This window comes from Ischnura elegans, chromosome 10 (genome assembly GCF_921293095.1).
Source record: "Ischnura elegans chromosome 10, ioIscEleg1.1, whole genome shotgun sequence".
Classification (NCBI taxonomy): Eukaryota; Metazoa; Arthropoda; class Insecta; order Odonata; family Coenagrionidae; genus Ischnura; species Ischnura elegans.
Window position 1 is genome coordinate 67,199,760 of NC_060255.1, and position 18,924 is coordinate 67,218,683.

The window sequence follows — 18,924 nt, forward strand, 5'->3', positions numbered from 1 at the left end:
ACTCGCACTTTGACCAGCAATTTAGGATTGTAGCTGAAGTTATTTTCTTCCATGCCAATCCAATATTATAAGCCATATTCTTCAGGGTGACTGTTTTCAGATATTCTTGTACCTGCAGTTCTGAATTTATGACACTAGTGAGCAATTCCCGCCGATAATGGGCTTTAAATGCTCTAATTATTCCTTGATCCATGGGCTGAATAAGAGCTGTCGTATTTTTTGGTAAAAACGAAGCCACTATTTTGCCATCCCTCGATATCAAGAGCTCAGAAGACGGATGGGCCGGACAGTTATCTAACAGAAGTAGAGCCTTCTCTTCTAACTTTTTTGATCTTAAGTGGCTCTTAACCGATGGAACAAAATCTTCATTGAACCAAGATACAAAAATGTCTCGAGTCATCCAGGCATTCTGACTGTTTTTGTAATTTATGGGTAGTGCTGTCATATTAACGTGCTTGAAGCACCGAGGACTTCGATTTTTACCAATACACAGGGGTTTTAACTTGTGACTTCCTGATTTGTTCGCGCACAGTAATAAAGTCACTCTTTCTTTGCTCATTTTTATTCCGGATTTATTTGCCGACTTCTTAATATCAAGTGATTTTGTTGGAAGCAATCTGTAGAAGAGAGCGGTTTCATCGCAGTTATACAATTGCTCTTCAGTGTTCTCACCCTCATCAATCATCTTGCGTAAAGTCCCACAGAATTCTCTAGTGGCTTCACTGTCACTGGAACGAGATTCTCCTTGCATGTTAACTTGCGCTATCCCGTGGCGAATTTTCCACCTCGATAGCCAGCCAGCAGAAGCAACAAAATCATGAGCACCACCAATTTGTTTATTTTATTTAATTGCCTGTGCTTGTAAAAGTGGACCGGATAATGGAACACCTTCACTGCGCTTCTGAACAAACCACGTAAACAAACATTCATCCACATCACCAGCAGCACTCAATCTAGCCTTTTTTCTATCAAGTCCTATTTCGTCATCCACTTGATCAACAAATGATCGTAATTTATCTTCTTCTTTCATCCAACCACGAATAGTTCCTTCAGGAACACCAAACTCCCTGAATAAACTTGATTTTGAATCACCGCGTTTCACTCTGTCGATTATGCCCAACTTTTCTTTTATTGTGTAAGTTTTCCTTTTGGCAGACATCGTTTTAACCCTAAAATCAATGAAAATTTTCGGAAAAAAGTAATTTTCATATTCATATTAAGAAAAAGGTAAAACAGCCATTCATTGTTAAATGCTCGAAGCCTGTGGGCATTGAGTACCTACCTTGGTTTGGGCGCCGCGGTGCGAACGTACGAATGAGAATTATCTCAATCTCCCAGAATCTCGAAAATTATTATAGCCGTGCAACACACTTTTCAGCTCGAGTTCACAAGACACAATGACCGATCAGGCATTACCGAGTTTTTTTTTATGGCTACGAAACAATGTATGGAATACGTCGCCAACCGCGTTAATACAGTCGCTTGAAGTTGCGACGCGTCGGTAGTCACGCCGAGATAAAATTCGCCACAAAGTTACCTACCTCAAAAAAAAAGGTCAATGTAATCATCTCGGGGGACATGGTGAGACCCGCGGTATATCCGAAACCGCGGTAAAGTGAGGCGCGTAATAACCGGAATTTACTGTATCTTACATAACTACTTATTGAAACTGTATTGGAGCATAAACTTTCCTTCAATGTAAAGCATTATTTTTTGTTATAAAACTGTGTATTTGACCAGTACAACATTCTGCTTATGAGACACGGCAAATAAACGAATGGCATAATTTGTGTGCTAAAGAATGCGATGGCTCACGATGAAGATGTGATAGTTCATTTCACTGCTTCAATGCCCAATTGCATTCTCTATCATCGCATAGAATTTATTTAATTTATGTTTCATCTCATCATCCATTGCAATTATCTACTGTATGTTACATTTCTGTTGGGAAAATTTTATCAGTTTCTTTGCTCTATCATTGCTACAAACCGTGCACTGACTCTTAACACGTTGCGGACCGGGTATTTAATTCCAATCTCATCGGGTAGGACCGGGCATTTAAAGGAGCTTTAACCTAAATGACACTGATTCACGAAAACACTCATAAAATCTTTACTTTTTAACGTATTTTAATAAAATTTGAAGCGTTTGACTTACCAGAGGTGTTAGTACTTAGTTTTTGTATGGTATTTGGTGAAACATGCTCCTTTGTGCAGGGGAACCTTGCAGAATCCACAGATATACCGAGTTTCCTTCCTAAGTTTATTAGCAGAACAAACTCGACACATCCGCGATGGATATTTCTTCTTCCCATGCCCCACTATCTTCTCTAGAGTGTGTTTCATCATTCCCCCTGCTAGCCTTGCTGGGTTATCCTGCCTAGGCGCTCGCTGAGTCGGCCTTCCTATATCGCCCTCTGATGATGATGATCATCGCTGGAAGACGCACTTCTTCCCTCCTCACATTTAGCCCAGCCCTTGGCTACTTCCAAAACAAATTTTTTGAAGGTCAAACGGGTAGATGTGTTCAATGTTTTGTATACCACAAAAGAGTTAAATAGGGCACAGTTGATCAACCACAACACCACTTTTTTTGTCCACTTCATAGTTTTTCTAAGTACTGAAAAGTAAGCCAAGTACATATCAGCTTTATCTACACCTCCCATGTACTTATTGTACTCCAAAATACAAATCGGTTTTTTCTGTATATGCCCCGTCCATCTGTTTCGCTTTCCTTCGCCCATATTCGAGTTGTGGATTGTGGAAATCATCCTCACCTCCCTCTTGTCCTTCCACGCAAGCAGCAGAACTTCCCCCCGTCTACAGAATGTGTAGTCACCTTTCTTCATACTTTTTATTTCATGCCTAAATTCAGTGGGAAGCCCCCTGTTGGCACGAATGGTTCCACAAACTCGAGTTTTTTTCGCTAGAAGATTTTCAGCAATTTGTACGCTATTGTAATAATTATCTTGGAACACATGATGCCAACGGTGTAAATACGGATCTAAAAGGGTCGATATGGTTTCCTCTAATTTTTTTCCTTCAGCTGTGTATATTTCTATGTTGCAAATATAACCACTTTCACTCCCACACACCATTCGCACCAATAATCCGTACTTCACCAATTTCCCTGGATTGTATGTTCTAAATCTCAATCTTCCCCTCCAAGGTATTACTCCTTCGTCTAGAGAGAGATCACGTTTAGGCATATACACAGTTTTAAATTTTTCTAAGAAATATGATAGTATTGGTCTAATTTTATGTAGCCTATCGGAAGATTCAGAATTTGATTGATTATCACTGAAATGCCAAGAATTCCAAATTTGTTCAAATCTGTTCCTGCTGAGCAAATTACTAAAAATCGGTGTATTGATAAATTCATCAGTGCTCCAATATTCCTTGATTGAATCTTTCCTGACTTTTCCCATCAAAATTATAATAGCCAAAAAAACTTTCATCTCTCCCACCGTTACATTTTTCCACTTCCCAGTTTTCTGCGAGGACTTGTATCTGCCTTCGTTCTGCATTCGATACAAATTGGTCTCATTACACATCATTTCGAGAAGATCATCCCCAAAAAACATTTTTGCCACTTCTAAAACACATTCACAATTATCAGGAGCATTGATGATTCCTGCCACTCCCTGAAAATCTTCTAAACTTCTTGGAAGGTCAATTTTATTCCATGTCACCGAGGTGTCTTTCACTAAGCTACCATTGCTATCACTTGCATCGGAGTCACTATCATCAGTGTAAACTAACTGTGCAGCTTTTCTTTTATGTTGTCTTCCACCAATATCAAAACCAATTTCACTATCTGAGCTCTCACACTCGTCTACACAATCATCTGGCACGTCTGATAATGCATCCACACAAAGTTCTTCATATATATCCTTCTCCGTCATTCCGCAAGCACCACCACTAGTTGACGCCATTACTATAAATAAGGTCGTATTGTTTTTGGAGAAATTTTTCGGTTGACAAGATACGCAGGAATTATTGCTGGAAATTAATGAAATTTACGAAGGCTACGTATGCGTGCACTTTCATAGGGTAAACGTACACCAACTTTCATCCAAGGAAATGATTCCTCACGAAACTACGTGACTTCAGATCTCTAACGAAGAGAGTAAAGAACACAAGAACGTCCCAAAGAAGACTAATATGCATTCTTAGGAAAGGGAAACATTAGAGACTAACAAAGATAAGCGTTGTGGCCATCTGGTCCTTTTCTATCAAGGACCGAAAGATAGGGTCCCGCTGAAATGACCCTCATAGTCCTTGGCCCTCGAGACTCGTTGATGTGTTTACGTTGAGCGCTGGAGATAGGATGTCTTGTGAGAATCCAGACCATGGCGCGTGTGAAAGACAGCCGAATGCACCCAGAGGTGAAATATACATTATTCACTTTGCGCCATTCATTATAATGTATGGCGCAAAGTAGGCGATGAGAGAATTACCGACAATAGATTTTGTTGGAGCCAAAAGAAAAGGACCGAAGAAATCCAACCAAAATTATTCCTTATCATCTAAAATATAATAATTCGTAATTTCAGAATATTGTAGAATTTAAAGAGTTGCTGTTATAGAAAAATGAATGTTTGATCGAGTTTTTTTCACACGTTACGGCTTAGTGACATTCTGATCCTATGCATTAGTTAACTCTAAAAGTGGATTACGTTCATCGAAAAAATATTAATAAATTTATAATTTGAATGTTATAAAACTAATCTAAATCAATGAAAGCACATTCTGAAATACACCAGAAGCAAATGCGAACATAAGTAACAAATATTAAAAGAAGCAGAGTAAGTTTTATTATCACATGCGAAAACACGGAAATCTCCGTGGCCGGTCCTCAGCGTTCGGCACGCAAAACACGGAGATCTCCGTGAGCGGTCCGCAACGTGTTAAGTTTGTTTACAAAATGAAAAGTTTTTTGATTAAGGTATCACTAGTGTTGAATTCTGTAAGGAAGTTCAGATTAGATTGAAGGTTCAGAAGTCTGATTGATGTGGTACAAGCTTCTAAGTGTGACACTCTTTTATTAAATTTAATACTATCACACTGAAAGTAAAAATGCTTAATGGCAGAATAGGATTATATTATGAAAATATTATTTCCATAGAATCAACATCAGTGCTATCATAACAGTTTTTAGCTGAAATTCTCTCCTGAAATGCCTGTTCTGCCATTGATTGTCTACAGGAGCTTGCTACAATATCTAATAGCAGGGGGGTGAACCACTACATATATGTCAAAGGCAACATTTCCTGTTATGTTCAGAAGAGCAAACTTTTTCATGGGAATGAAGTGTCCAATTTTTAATCGACTATAGTAAATGGAAAATACCTACATAAAATTGATTGGTGGAAAATACTCCAGGTGAACTTTTGACAGAGACAAGAAAATAAAATTGGAAATTATGTTATTTAGGAAACTGGATATCAAATAGCAAAGCCTGGAAAGCTAATCGTCTGTAGTTTGATTCTCCATTAAGGGGAATTTATTCCCATGGTATTTAAGTGAATTTCACTGCCATTCATGTGGCAGGCATGAAATGTACCACATGCATACAGGGGGCTTGGCCAAAGATTGGAATTGATACAGGAACTTGTATTAGTGGACAATTACTTCATGTTTCTAGTATTTATGTATTCCAAAAGTGTTTCAATCACTGGTGTCTTCGAATTAACAAATGGCATCACTGTTTAATATATTAAAGGAAACTTCTCATGTGGCACCTCAAACCATCTCATATGACAATTTGCATGGCCACCATTAAAAATTAAACGGCCAAATGCGTTATGACTGCTGTTTTTCATTTGGCCGCTATAATTGAATTCTTGGAGATGGGAAAATATTTTTATGTTGGCCAGCAGCCTTTTGAGTCAAGGCATGAAATTGTTAAATTTCGATCAAGTACCTAATTGTTTACATGCAGTTTAAGTGATTGATAGTCTGCAGGAGTGTCTATCAATTGGTGTTCCGAAGAGGTAAATTCCACAGGAAACATTATAACATTAAATTTTTTCAGTAAATATGTCAACTTCAATGTTATATCTAATGCAACATTACATGCAAGTCTTGTTCAAGAAGGTGTAAAACTGTTTTTTACGAAGCTGGGAAGTCCCCTAAAGTGCATGCATACTGAATGCTAGACTTAACTTTAGTCAATAAAAATTTGTTTTGGTCAAAATTAATGTATGGGTGGATATTTTTTGGAAGGCATCTTATAAAATATTGATATCATTAGTCTTCTTGATAAACAATCTTCATGGACTCAGTTAAAAAAAATTATGAAAACCACCTGTACCCAAACATGTTCATTTTTTCAAACGCTTTTCCAAAGCTTCGATTTTTGGCCACCAAGTTTCGGACACTTCGTTTGGATTTGGAATTATTTGGAGCGGTTACTCCAATGAAATGTGTTCTCTCAAAGTTTGAATCTTATTCCTCTCTCAGGCAATCCAGGATGTTTATGTGGATCACCTCAACTCTGTCAAGTCTCCCAGTCCTCGGCTGACCTTCTGTGTCAAGACTCGGGAGCGTGCATTCCACCTGGTGGCCCCAAGTGCAGAGGCCATGCGGATCTGGGTGGATGTGATATTCACGGGTGCCGAGGGATACACAGGCTTTGAATACGTCACTTAGCATGTGTAAACTGTGAGACTGTGCCATATTGGCTTCGCAGCTATGCAAGGCAGCAATGGAATAGTGTTCTTCCTCTTGATCTTTTGAGAGAAAGAAAGAAGGAAGGAGTACCAATTTCAGTGTGAAAAATCACAAGTGCCATTTGTTTGCTTTCATTGATTCTACCAGCGTCAATAAGGAAAGTAAACTTCTTGTTTATGGTGTATTTCTTCACCTGACCTGTTGTTTTTCTAAGTGCTGACGGATTAGTAACTTGGGGAAAGTTCTACATCTGCATGATACCCTTCCAGCCACCTCTTAGCTGGGGTTTAAGGTGATGGAACCATGAGTGGAGCCCCAAAAGTTGTTGAAAGAACAGCGTGGGGGTGTTAGCTTAGGTTTTCTTAGCTGAAAAACTGAATGGAATCCTAGAAGCCTAAGGCAGCTTAAGGCACAAATGTTATATTTTTTTCCATACCAGTGGAAATGTGGAGAGAGTAATTAATAGTTTGTGTAAGCTCCATTTTAATAAAATTGTGTTTACAAATTTGTATATTTTAATTCACTTCATCTTTTGTAGTTGGTGTGCCTCTGGATACAATTCTAAGATTGGACTGCAACAATCTTCCTTTTTATATGATTAAGGGCTAATCTTTTCACTAACAACAAACCATGCCAAGTTAGCCTTCAACTAGAAAAGAGAAAAAAATTCTTCAGTTGTAGAAACATCATTTATAATTTTTTTTTATATATACAGTCGTGACACAAATTTAAAGTGAAAATTTTAACAAAAACATTAGATGAGACAATAACAATACAAAAACTAACAAAGAAGCTGAGAAGATATGAAAATATTCAATAAGCTGCCATATGGGACATAGCATGTGCGGTGAAATTATTGCATGATAAGTAAAAAGGATTACTGAAGGAAGGGAGGAGAGGCGATATAAAGGTGATTAATTTAGGGATTCGGAAATTGTTAGTGAGGACTATCGTACGGAGAATTCTGCTCTATGATAGTGAGACGTGGACACTTGGTAAGATAGATAAAGAAATAGTAGAAACAAATGAAGTATGGTGTCACAGGAAAATACTGAAAATACCCTGAGTAGCAAGAGTCTCAAACAAGGTGTTTAAAAGGATATGGGAAAGATGGTGTGTAATAAGAATGCCAAATACGAGAAGGAACTCTTGAATTGGCCTCTTTCTCTGACTCACAGGCTTGGTTAAAATCATACAAGAAGGTACGGTAGAGGGGAAAAAACCACAAGAACATAGGAGTGACTCGTGGGTGGGAAAGTGAACAGGACAGGAAAATGGAGGAGGAGAAGAAAATGTTTTTGCAGAAATGGGGAACAAAAACTTACTTAAGCTACTGTGCCATTGGGATCCTAAAGAAATCCATGGAAAATAAAAATGAATTATTTATAATGAAATGGAATTTTAAATGCAGAATTGTAACAAGGCCCTTTCGTGAACAATATCTGTTAAGCCCGATGACAAACTGACCCAAAGCCAGTTTTGAATTTGAATAATCCTCCCTTCAGTGATGGATCCAGGATAAGGACAAGGGGGGGCTAGGCGTGGGGTACTGGGGGCTAACCTCCCAGCAGCAGTGGGGGTCTGGGATGTTACAAAAATTTTTGAGAATTTCAAGGCTTGTGACAACACTAAGGTTGTCACGTTACTAATTTTCCAAAGAATTGAGTTTAAAAAAAACATACATTAAGTACATTTTTAGTAATTTCACCTCATCATACATTTCTATAATGCATTACATTATTAATTCTCATTATAAATGGTCCAAAGAGACTCTCCTCTCCTGTACTCAACAAATGAACAAAATTACAATTTTATCTTCAGTAAATTGCAGAGGAGCTACAGAAGGGTGGCCACAAATGTTTTGTCCAAGACCTTGACATCTTACTCCTGAGGGGGAGGTGGGGAGTCACTAGTGAAGTTCAAAACCCTACAGCCTTACTTCATGGATATGGGTTAGTAAAATAAAAACTAAGATTATTATTATATGGTGGGATGCATGGAGGTGAGGTGATTAATTCGGTGGTGGGAACCAGATGCAACAAAGGGAAAGGGATGGTACACTGCTACCATCGCTGCCACGGCGTTCGGCTCCAAACTGACGGTGTCCTTTGATAATGCTGCTATTTGATTATTATCGTACCTCAAGTTGATAAGATACTTTTTTATTCCAAATTCTTACTGCTGCATTGCATTACAATTTCTGTTGTAAACTATTATTATAAAAAAACATAATTCCCATCGCCGAGAAGACCTGTTGAATGCACATTAGAGTAATTACTGCAAGAGGAAAGTTAATTAACCCTTTCACGCCAGCCTTCACGGAAATATGATTTTGGCTGTATGAATACTTTAGGCATTTCTTTCCTGGTCCTGTAGGGGGGTATTTCACAGCAAGTAATTATTCAGGTAGCCATTTCCTTACAAAGGGCAGAGCTGATTGAGAGTGTAAAAAGTCTCCCCTCCGTGATTTTTCCCATACTCAGGGCATAAAATTTGGAATCAAATAGGATTAACCTCCCCACACTTTCAGCCTGCTAGACGTCCACCAGGGCCGGCTAGCTCAAAAATACGAATTTCACCGTTTTTTGAGATATTTCGGGCTAGAAAGCATATTTTTAATGTAGTTTCGAGCATTAAAAAGCTGTTTTAATTCAGCAGGTGTGCATTTGTTTTCAAGAATTTTTAGCAAGACGAGGAGAAATGGCATCAATTTGAAAATTTATAACATGTGTTTTTATAAAATATTTTTGAGAGGGCCACAAAGAAATAAAAGGTTTTCTGGTGGCATTTTTAATACCTTGTGGCTAGTGTAATGGAAAAAGTTTTTAGGTGGTGGAACATTGCGAAAAAAAATTAAAATATGTGAATTTGACCATTTTTTGCTGTTGTTTCTATGCCCTGGCCCCACATAACACCTGTTACATGCCATCTTACATACACACTTTTACATCTTTCTTACGCATACACTTACATATTTTGTCCTCTCACCAATGCCAAAACTCACAGCGATTGCAATGTCCACCACAGCAACAGAATTTTGTGGAAAGTGGTGCCAAAAATCACTTCAGGATCCTTGAAAATGCCCGAGTAAGCTAAAAAATTTCGATACCACCAACCACGCGCCTCAATCACTCCATTAAAACCTTAGAATATATTTGATTGAGAATCGTACCAGAAGAATTGATTCAGCATCCTCGACAACCTCAATGTCAGATATAATTCATTGCGACTATCCAAACTATGCTAAACCCATGGGATTTCATCGTAAGTTTTGTCATTTCATCATAGGTCTCTGCTGAAATGAAAAGATCAATTTTTTCAATTTCGCTTACAAATAATAATAATATGGTGAACAATATCTTGTCAAACAAAGGGATTTTCGGTGAATTTTCACTAATCAATTTCATATTGACTACAAGATATAAAGGAAAATCAATCTTGCGAGGTTACCTATTTGTCGTTCTCCGAGTCTTCATCGATGCATGTTATTGTATTACCAGTCAAAAAAATTCTAGTTAAAATCTTGGCCGGTCTTGCAATTTTATCTTGGTATTTCGCATTGGAAAAATAATAAATTATTGCTGCTATATGAAAGCAACACCCTATTCTTCAATTTTTGTTACCACTATCTCAGCAAAATACTACCTGATACGATCCCATTTGCTCTATATTCTATGATTGGCTTAGATTGATAAGGTAACTTGCAATTAAAAAATAAAAACAAGTCTGTTAGAGACAATTTTGGAAAGTCTAAAATGCCCGAAGCAGTCATTTCTTTAGTCCCACTTCCTCCGCATCCAATGATTGTGTTCACCCTCTGCTCTCAAAGTATTTTCACAACATACACTTTCTTTCACTGCATTTTCAACTTCCTCACTGATTTCAACATCACAATTTAGCTGTTTCCTAAGTCCATTATCGAAAAAGATGCAATTTCTCAATATGATGATAATAATAATAATAATGCTTTATTTGCCATGATAGATCATATACATAAAAAAACATAACCGATACATGGCACGTCTGAAAAAAGAGGAATTTAGATACATATTACATGGATTAAAAAAAATAAATATTAAAAACACAGGCAACTTTACATGTGTGGAATAAACTGTACATGGAAATAGAAATACTTTAAGACTCGAGAGAGTCATCACTCATAAATTCATTTACAGAGTAATACATTTTTTCCAGTAAAAGTTTTACCTTGAGGAGACTGGCACTTTGCATATTTTTCAATTTCTTAGGTAATTTATTTAAATTCTGATTCCCAATTCATTTGGACCACATTTCAACCTTTCGGTTCTCATACGGAAACAATGCAGGTCATTTTTCCTTCTTGTGTTATAAGAATGGATATCGGAACTAGTGGATAACTAAATCAGGTTTCTTCTAACATGTAAAATAAGCTGGAGTAAGTGCTCTTGTTTTGGGTAATATTTTAGCATACAACTTGTTATCTAACAAATGATTTTTTTAATGTAACTATTGCCCATCTTAATTTAGTCACGAATCAGGATTGATTCGATTTTTAATTGAGCTCGCAGCCTTCTCAGTGCCGGCTTCAGCACACTGAACTCTAAACCGTTTTCTATGTATGACACAACATCCCAAAATCCCCTATCCAGAATCAAAATGTCACCCTTTTCCATGGAAGTTTTGAATAGATAGGCCGAATGCAAGATTGAGTTTAGAATATTGAAATCATTTAAATTGGCTGAAAAACATAACAAACACTGGTCATAACTGATAAAAAATATTAATTTCGGTAACCTGTGGACGAAGTCTTCGTGCAACTATACAAGCTTCGGCAGTTAGTCCGGAAAAATCAGGATCCACTATCTACTTCGAGTTTTTATTCTCAACCATTTGTAAAAAGACTCAACAAAGTAAAACAACAAACCCTTGACTACCAAAAAGTACACAGATATTTATTCGTTGATAAAAAACGGCATTGTCCGCAAAGATATGAAACCACGCATTTCATAGAAATCTCAACAATAACAACCACAACCCGTCAGTTCTCTGGAAAATGGAAGTCGCGAAGTTGCGCCGTCAAACTGCAGTTAGCTAAATCTGTGATTTTTTCCATAAAAAGAGGAATTGTAGAAACATGCTAGGAAATACTAATACAATAGATATGGAAAGTGGGGATTACATTGGTACAAATGGGGTTTTTAAAAGTAGATGATCTTTACAGACCACATTTTTTTAAGGGAATTACCAACCTCCTTTCGATGAGGACCTCCAATCTAGCCTCCAAGGGTACAGGAATAAGATATATTGTAGCGGTATATCCACAAATGAAAAAATACTTGTGTGCACATACAACACGGGGAAAACTCAAATCAAGATCATTTTCATATTCTATATTGTTACACTTCGGCAGGTTTCAGAGGCCCTGAAGCCAATTTCAGCACCAGTTTCCACAAAATTCCGTCCCAGTGGTCCCCTATGAAAAAATTGTTTCAAACCTGTTTCAAATTTTTATACATTCTTATACATTGGCATGGTAATGTATAAAAATTTGAAACATGTTTATACAATTTTTTCGTAGGGGGTGGGCATTACAATCCCTGTGAGTGTGGGCATTTGTGAGAGGATAAAATATATGTAAGACGGCATGTAACAGGTATTATGTAGTGCCAGGACATAGAAACAACAGCAAAAAATGGCCAAAATCACATCTTCTAATTTTTTTGCAATGTTCCACCACCTAAAAACTTTTTCCATTACACTGGCCAAAAGGTATGAAAAATGCCACCGGAAAACCTTTTATTTCTTTGTGGCCCTCTAAAAAATATTTTATAAAAACATATGCTATAAATTTTCAAATTGATGCCATTTCTCCTCGTCCCGCTAAAAATTCTTGAAAACAAATGTATGCCTGCTGAATTAAAATAGCTTTTGAATGCTCCAAACTACATTTAAAAATATGCTTTCTAAACCGAGATATCTAAAAAAAACAGAGAAATTCGTATTTTCGAGCTAGCCGGCCCTGGTGAGCATCTAGCAGGCTGAAAGTGTGGGGAGGTTAATCCTATTTGATTCCAAATTGTATGCCCTGAGTATGGGAAAAATCCCCGAGAGGGGACTTTGCGCCCTCTTCTTCAGCTATGCCCTTTGTCGTTAGAAATGCCTAAATAATATTTAGAAAGTAATTTCCCTCATTTTAATTATAAGTTTCATATTGCGCACTAAGTATGACAAACTACGAAACAGTGATTCTATTAAAAAAATTTCCACCCTCCTTGTTCAGCTGGCCCTAGTGAAAATCTCCATATGATTTCTTTTTCCTTTAGTAATTTGACAACAGGAAACGTTTGCTCCTATAGAAAACTTTTATGTTCCTATAGGAATTTACATAATTCCTAGAGTATTTTCCAAAACACTATAGGAAATCAATGGAACATTTTTCCTATAGTTTTTTTGGAAAATACTATAGAAAATTATGTACATTCCTAAAGAAACATAAAAGTTTCCAATAGGAGCATAAAAGTTTCCTATGGTTATCATTAGGGGGTTTAAGACTAGCATTAGGGAATTTAATTTTTGTTTGGATTTTCGTAATTTGAAAAAAAAAGTTTTGTAATTCTTTTTCATTTTTATATTTATTTAAGCAACATAATCATTTTACTGTAACACTAATAATGTTTTTGCGTGTGGAATATTTGAAAGCATGGTGTCACACATAGTCCTACGTTGCATATGTCACACATGTACCGCGACTCTCTTCTTCTCCCACTCTTGCTACACACCACACACCTCCTTGAATGCGCTTTTAATGTAGCAGGGTTACAAGTAGAGGAAGGGAAATGCCTATCGGTTAGCCTAGCCGGTAAATCATGCTGTGATCTCCTTCCTGAAACCGATCTGCTTTGCCTGTGATATGTTTCCAAAATCTCCCGAATAAGGCTGAGCTGAAACTTTTCAAATGGTATCTTTTTTTTTGTGACCGCCTTATACAAACAATGCGCATTTAGCACTGATATATCCACCATATGAAAAAATATCTTTTTGTACCACTTGACAGACTTTCTAACAGTCTCAACAGAGCTTGTCACCATGTCAGCGCGTGCAACAGCACCCATTGACGCGTTGTAATCAATTATGCATTTCGGTTTGATAATCAATCTTCCCGTTTTATGATCCCGTTTGTTAGACTCTAATAACTCTGCTGTGTGCATTGTGGACAACATCCATGTCTCTCTTTTATCACACCATCTTAATGCCAACAAATGTTTAGCTGATTTATACTGAACTTGGCCTTTACCCAGTCTTTTTTCCATCCTTGGCATTTCTTTCCTGTTTTTTCTTACAGTCCCACATGCATTTGTGCCATTTCTGTGAAGCCACAGGAACAATAATGGGCTAGTGTAACAATAATTAACATATAGGTTGTGACCTTTACCTAAATATGGCTTCATAAGGGTTGAAACAATATCGCCAGACTTCCCCAAACCCGTATTTTGTTCCAGTTTATCGATGCTGGACCTCATATACACAATGAAGTCTAAAACATATCCCGTCTTGCAATCACATAAGACGAAGGTCTTTATGCCAAATCGACTGCTTTTTGAAGGGATATATTGCTTGAAAGAAAGTCTCCCGTTGAATAGTTGACGGCTCTCGTTTATGCGTAAATTCGCGAAAGGAGTCAGAGCGTTTCTGTAAGCAGAGCGTAACAAATCAATCACTGGTCGCACTTTGGTGAGACGGTCACTGTTATTCGCCTTTGCGCTATCTGAGAAATGCAGCATTCGGAGGATCATTAGGTACCTATCTCTTGGCATCAGATCCCCAAATATTGGTGTCCTAATTAGAGAATCTTTAGACCAATATTCGCAAATGGCAAGTTTTTTTGTCCTAGTCATCAACAAAGTTATAGCAAGAAAACAATACATTTCTTCCTTTGTCACATCTTTCCACCCATCCAGGCGGGCTTTAACTGCTTCACAGGCATCGTCAAGCGTCGATTTATAAAATTTATTGGTTTCCTGAGTAATTAGTTCAATTAAAGGATCCGAGAAAAATATTTCGAAAAACTCTCTAACTGTTGAACTTTCAGATACGTCCGCATTACATCCTGAATGAGAAGGATCAAAATAATGATTTTTTGGAGACAGATCATCAGAGGACCATGAAATACCATTGGTAGCAATCCTTCTTCTTTTGGGAGAAGATCCCTCCTCTTCCCTGGCTGAACTATCTGATTCCGAAGAATATATTCCTGCAGGAAACCGTGCATCACTAGAGGCCTTCGATGTTGACGGCAGCAGCTCATGTTCTACATCATCAGATAACTCAGTTTCAGTTTCCGAAATATCACTTTCAGAGTCACTGAACAAATCCTCATCCTCACTGTCACTTATCGTCACTATTTGTACGATGCTTTGCTTGGACATTTTTGAAGAACTAGTAGAGTCGCGTCAGTGGAATTCGCTGAATGCTTCACTCGTCCAAGAAAGAAATGATGTCCTCCGGACCCGTCGAGAAGATAAGCAACAACAACGATAGCTATAAGGAACCAACAATAGGTATTTCGAGAAAAAAAACTCTGGAGATATAATTCCAAGAAAATTGTAATTACTTACACCAATTGGATTTATGCTGTAGACTTTCAGGGTTAAAAAAAGAGGCTCCCGTCACTTGATGCTAAAAGATACTAATTTTTTCGTCACCGACACATGTGACACCCTAGAGTGCCCTAGAGATACCCTAGAGCGGGAAACGCGGGAAACCATACGACAGCATCCGGGGCACAGATATCTGTGATCCGGGGTACCTGTGCCTGACGGGATCGTCGGGTCGGGATGTTTTGGGGGTAGCCTACCTGACCAAACGCAGGCCTGCCAACGTAGGTGTCTTACATAATAGCTAATTATCCAGCCAATGGTCCATCCGTTTAGGATCTTGACACTTCTGTAGTGCGTTCCACATTTAGTTGACAGTGGGGTTCTAGGCGAGAACAGTAATAACGCCAAACTTCCGCTACGCCACCAGACATCGTCATAACAGAGCGCCAAAATTGTGCAGTTCAAAAAAAGGAATTTGGGATCGAACGAAAGACGACGTAAACAAAGAAATTTATTAGGGCAAATGACAATTTCTTTGCCAAAATATATATTAAAAACCACTTTTATCGTTTTTATGTTCTATTACAGCATGAAAAAGCTGAAAAATGAAGTTGAAAATTTTTAATGTAATAGATAATAATGAAGTGCAGAAGGGTAGTAAAATTCTTGCTATTTCTTACCCACAGAGCATGATAATAAAACTCTCAGAGACGTCTCATTATGGTCTCCAATGTATCGAATATCGCGAATGTCTCAGGGTGCGATTCATAGACGGCACTTTAGGCTAAAGTATACTTTAGCCGGGCTAAAGTCTGCTTTTTCCGTTTCATAAACGCCACTTTAGAGGAAAAATGGCCGAATCGTCACTTTACCGTAAAGTGCCCAACCGGAGCTCACTTTAGGGCTAAAGTGTCCTTTACGGACGAATAAATATGGCTGCACTGGCTGTTATTGAAGTTGAAATATGAAGATATTTGGGTTACGGAAATGAATATGAACTAATTTTTTGGCGAGAACACAGCAGCAAACTGGCGCGTTTCAAGAAATAACCAGACAAGTAATATATGTCTTTTCCCGGAATATACCCACACAGCACATCGTTGCCAGAGGACGTCCGCTGCGCGTCCGTCGCGTCCTCTCAGTGTCCGCGGATTTTCAGGACAGCCAGAGGACATCCGCCGGCTGTCCTGGCCATCCGTCCGCACACTGTCCTATCTCGGATGTCCAGCGGACGTCCAGCTAGTGTCCCATTACGCAGGGTTTGGGAGTTTTGGTTTCCTCTTAAAACACTCACCTCCTCAAGGAGGAACTCCGAGAGAAAGTCTCGTGATCCTCCTCCGAGTAGGGAGTATAGGAGAAGGGAGAAAGAAAAAAAACTCTCTCTCGTTTCTGAAGCCAGAATACTTCCTCCCGATCGAGGAAGAGGAAATTTTTCGTGGAGGAAGAGATATTTTGAGGATTATTTTAGGTAACCAAATGTAATCCTCTTGTTGGAGTGTGGACTCGGAGGAAATTATAAACTATTTAACAAAAAAAAATTGACATTTTTACCGCTTCTATAGTTTAAGAACAACAAATGTACGCTATTTTTAAGTTTTATATTGTTTATAACAATTAATTAAGTTTAAACAAAGTTAGCAACAATTTAAGTAACATTTACGAGCGTTAAAAATTTCTACATGCCTCACGGGTTAAACAACAACAATTGAACGAACTTATGACTCTCTACATTAGTTATAACAATTTTTAAAGTTTAAATAAATTTAGCAACAATTTTAGAAACTTTCAAAAAATTAAAAATTTCCGCATGTTGTACGGTTGAGAAGCGTTGGATGAACAATAAACCCGTACTTTTCATGATTATAAAAATTACTTAAATTTAAACAAATTTAGCAACTTTTACAAAAATTAACAACAGGAATAATGGAATTTATCGATTTTTACTGAAATTTTATATTATGTACCAATGTCCTGCGGACGTCGCGTAGCCGTCTCGGGGACATTCCATTCCTACAGGTTAAATGAACTCTTTCAACTTATTGATTAATTAATATTTACTCTCTAGGGATTAAAAAATCTCAGAGGCGATTGATTGGAAAGTATTTTAATGAAACATAACGCTTTAAATTCATTTTAATTTTTAATGGTAAGAATTCTCCTAAAATTATCACGGCATCGATGGCCTCATTCCCAGATTAGAAATTGTAATTGTCCAATTTAAGGATAGGCAAGTAGAAGTAGTAGAAGATAGAAGGTAAGTACTGCCGTACCTTTACTTTATATCGAAATTCTAGTTTTTTTGGTGGCGAACGAATTTTGAATCTACCGCTACTCCGCGATTCAGGTGTTCTACCATGGTTCTCCACATTCCTCCGTTCCTCCTTTCCAACAGAGGAACCGGAACGGAACACCGGAGACAGCATGGTGGTTTGGCGGTTACAAAGATGCTGCTGCAAGTAAGTTTGATGTGACTTCTAAATAATTTTTTCTTGGCGTTCACTGGCGGCAGTATAGTGTTTCCGCATGCTCCTTATATTTCTTATAACTCAGCCTGTAACATCTCGAGGAAAAATATGGCTCTGCTTGGAACAACATTACCGTCTTGGTAAAACCGTTACTTGGCAACTAAAGGTAGCGTCTTTTTCCGTTGTTCATGGTGAAATTTTCGCTTTTGTTCCTTGTTTACATGATATAATTTAAAGTGGAAGTTCTTGTACTATAGTCTCTGTACGCGAGAACGTATAGGAAATAATGTAAGTGCTAGCGTATAAAATAGAACCTGTTGTTTTGATAACGTAGGCTACGGCTGAATTTGTTGTCCGAACGGTCCGTTTGGTTCCGTTCCTAAATCAAATCAAGTAGGGTTCTTGGCAATAAATATAACTAGGAATTGTACTTACGTGTAACCGGGGGATTTTGCAACACGCATGTATGATTAATAGGTTTCACGTAAATTATTAATTCTTTGAAATCGGACTACACCGTGTGATTTCTTTCGATATGTATAGTTACGCACGCATCGAAAAAGAACAATAATGTTATGATAGGATAACCACCAATGTTTAGCCTTTTTACACTTTGCTAACCTAATAAAATATAAACTAATTTAACTACAAACTAAGTAACTGTGCTATTAGTCATCCATGCATTTAATTTAGTGGAAACTATAGGACGACTGTAAGAAACTCGGGATGAATCTAAACAAGGTCTAATTGTAAGTGATATATTGTGTAAACAAACCTTAAGGCTATGTTTCATGGTTCATTTATTTGCTCAAACTGCTGCATGAAATCTTATACCCAGAAAATAGAACTTGTGCATCTTTTCGTACAGCCATCGGTACACATTTTGGTGTAGAGTACCGTGAACCTGATATATTTACCTGGAGGCATTTACTGACTATAGCTTTCATGTAGTGGAGTTGAATAAAAATAGTTCATCTGTATTTTTATTTATTTCCTATCTCTATTTATAAGTTTGTATGTCTCTCTTCTTATAATTGTCTGTATACTTATTTGTCTTCATTCTTTACAGATGTTGCATTTAACCAGGACGATACAGCCACCAATTCTAGTGTGGAAGTTACAGTGAAGAGTTGGCTGGAACATGCTAAAGCGAGGCATGTGAGAGAGGTGTAAGTATTCGTTTGATTATTATATAGGTTTGAGCAAGGA

The 18,924-nt window shown here is 37.6% G+C and overlaps 2 protein-coding genes across 4 annotated transcripts in view; one reads left to right on the forward strand and one right to left on the reverse strand.

Annotated features, from left to right (window-relative positions):
* Nucleotides 1-7,179, forward strand: part of LOC124167069 (pleckstrin homology-like domain family B member 1) — a 109,894-nt gene extending 102,715 nt beyond the window's left edge. For all 3 annotated transcript variants that reach the window (XM_046544858.1, XM_046544859.1, XM_046544860.1), the window contains exon 15: nt 6,465-7,179. In XM_046544858.1, the coding sequence (XP_046400814.1) occupies nt 6,465-6,653 (189 nt within the window). In that variant the 3' untranslated portion in view covers nt 6,654-7,179. The remainder of the gene's footprint in view (nt 1-6,464) is intronic.
* Nucleotides 7,180-7,221: 42 nt separating this feature from the next.
* On the reverse strand, nt 7,222-15,413 carry LOC124167071 (piggyBac transposable element-derived protein 4-like). The gene is made up of 2 exons (XM_046544861.1): nt 15,269-15,413; nt 7,222-15,191 (listed from the first exon to the last, which is right to left on the reverse strand). Exon 2 carries the CDS (start codon nt 15,077-15,079, stop codon nt 13,319-13,321), a length of 1,761 nt encoding a protein of 586 aa, XP_046400817.1. The 5' UTR covers nt 15,080-15,191; nt 15,269-15,413; the 3' UTR covers nt 7,222-13,318.
* Between the last annotated feature and the right edge of the window lie 3,511 nt (nt 15,414-18,924).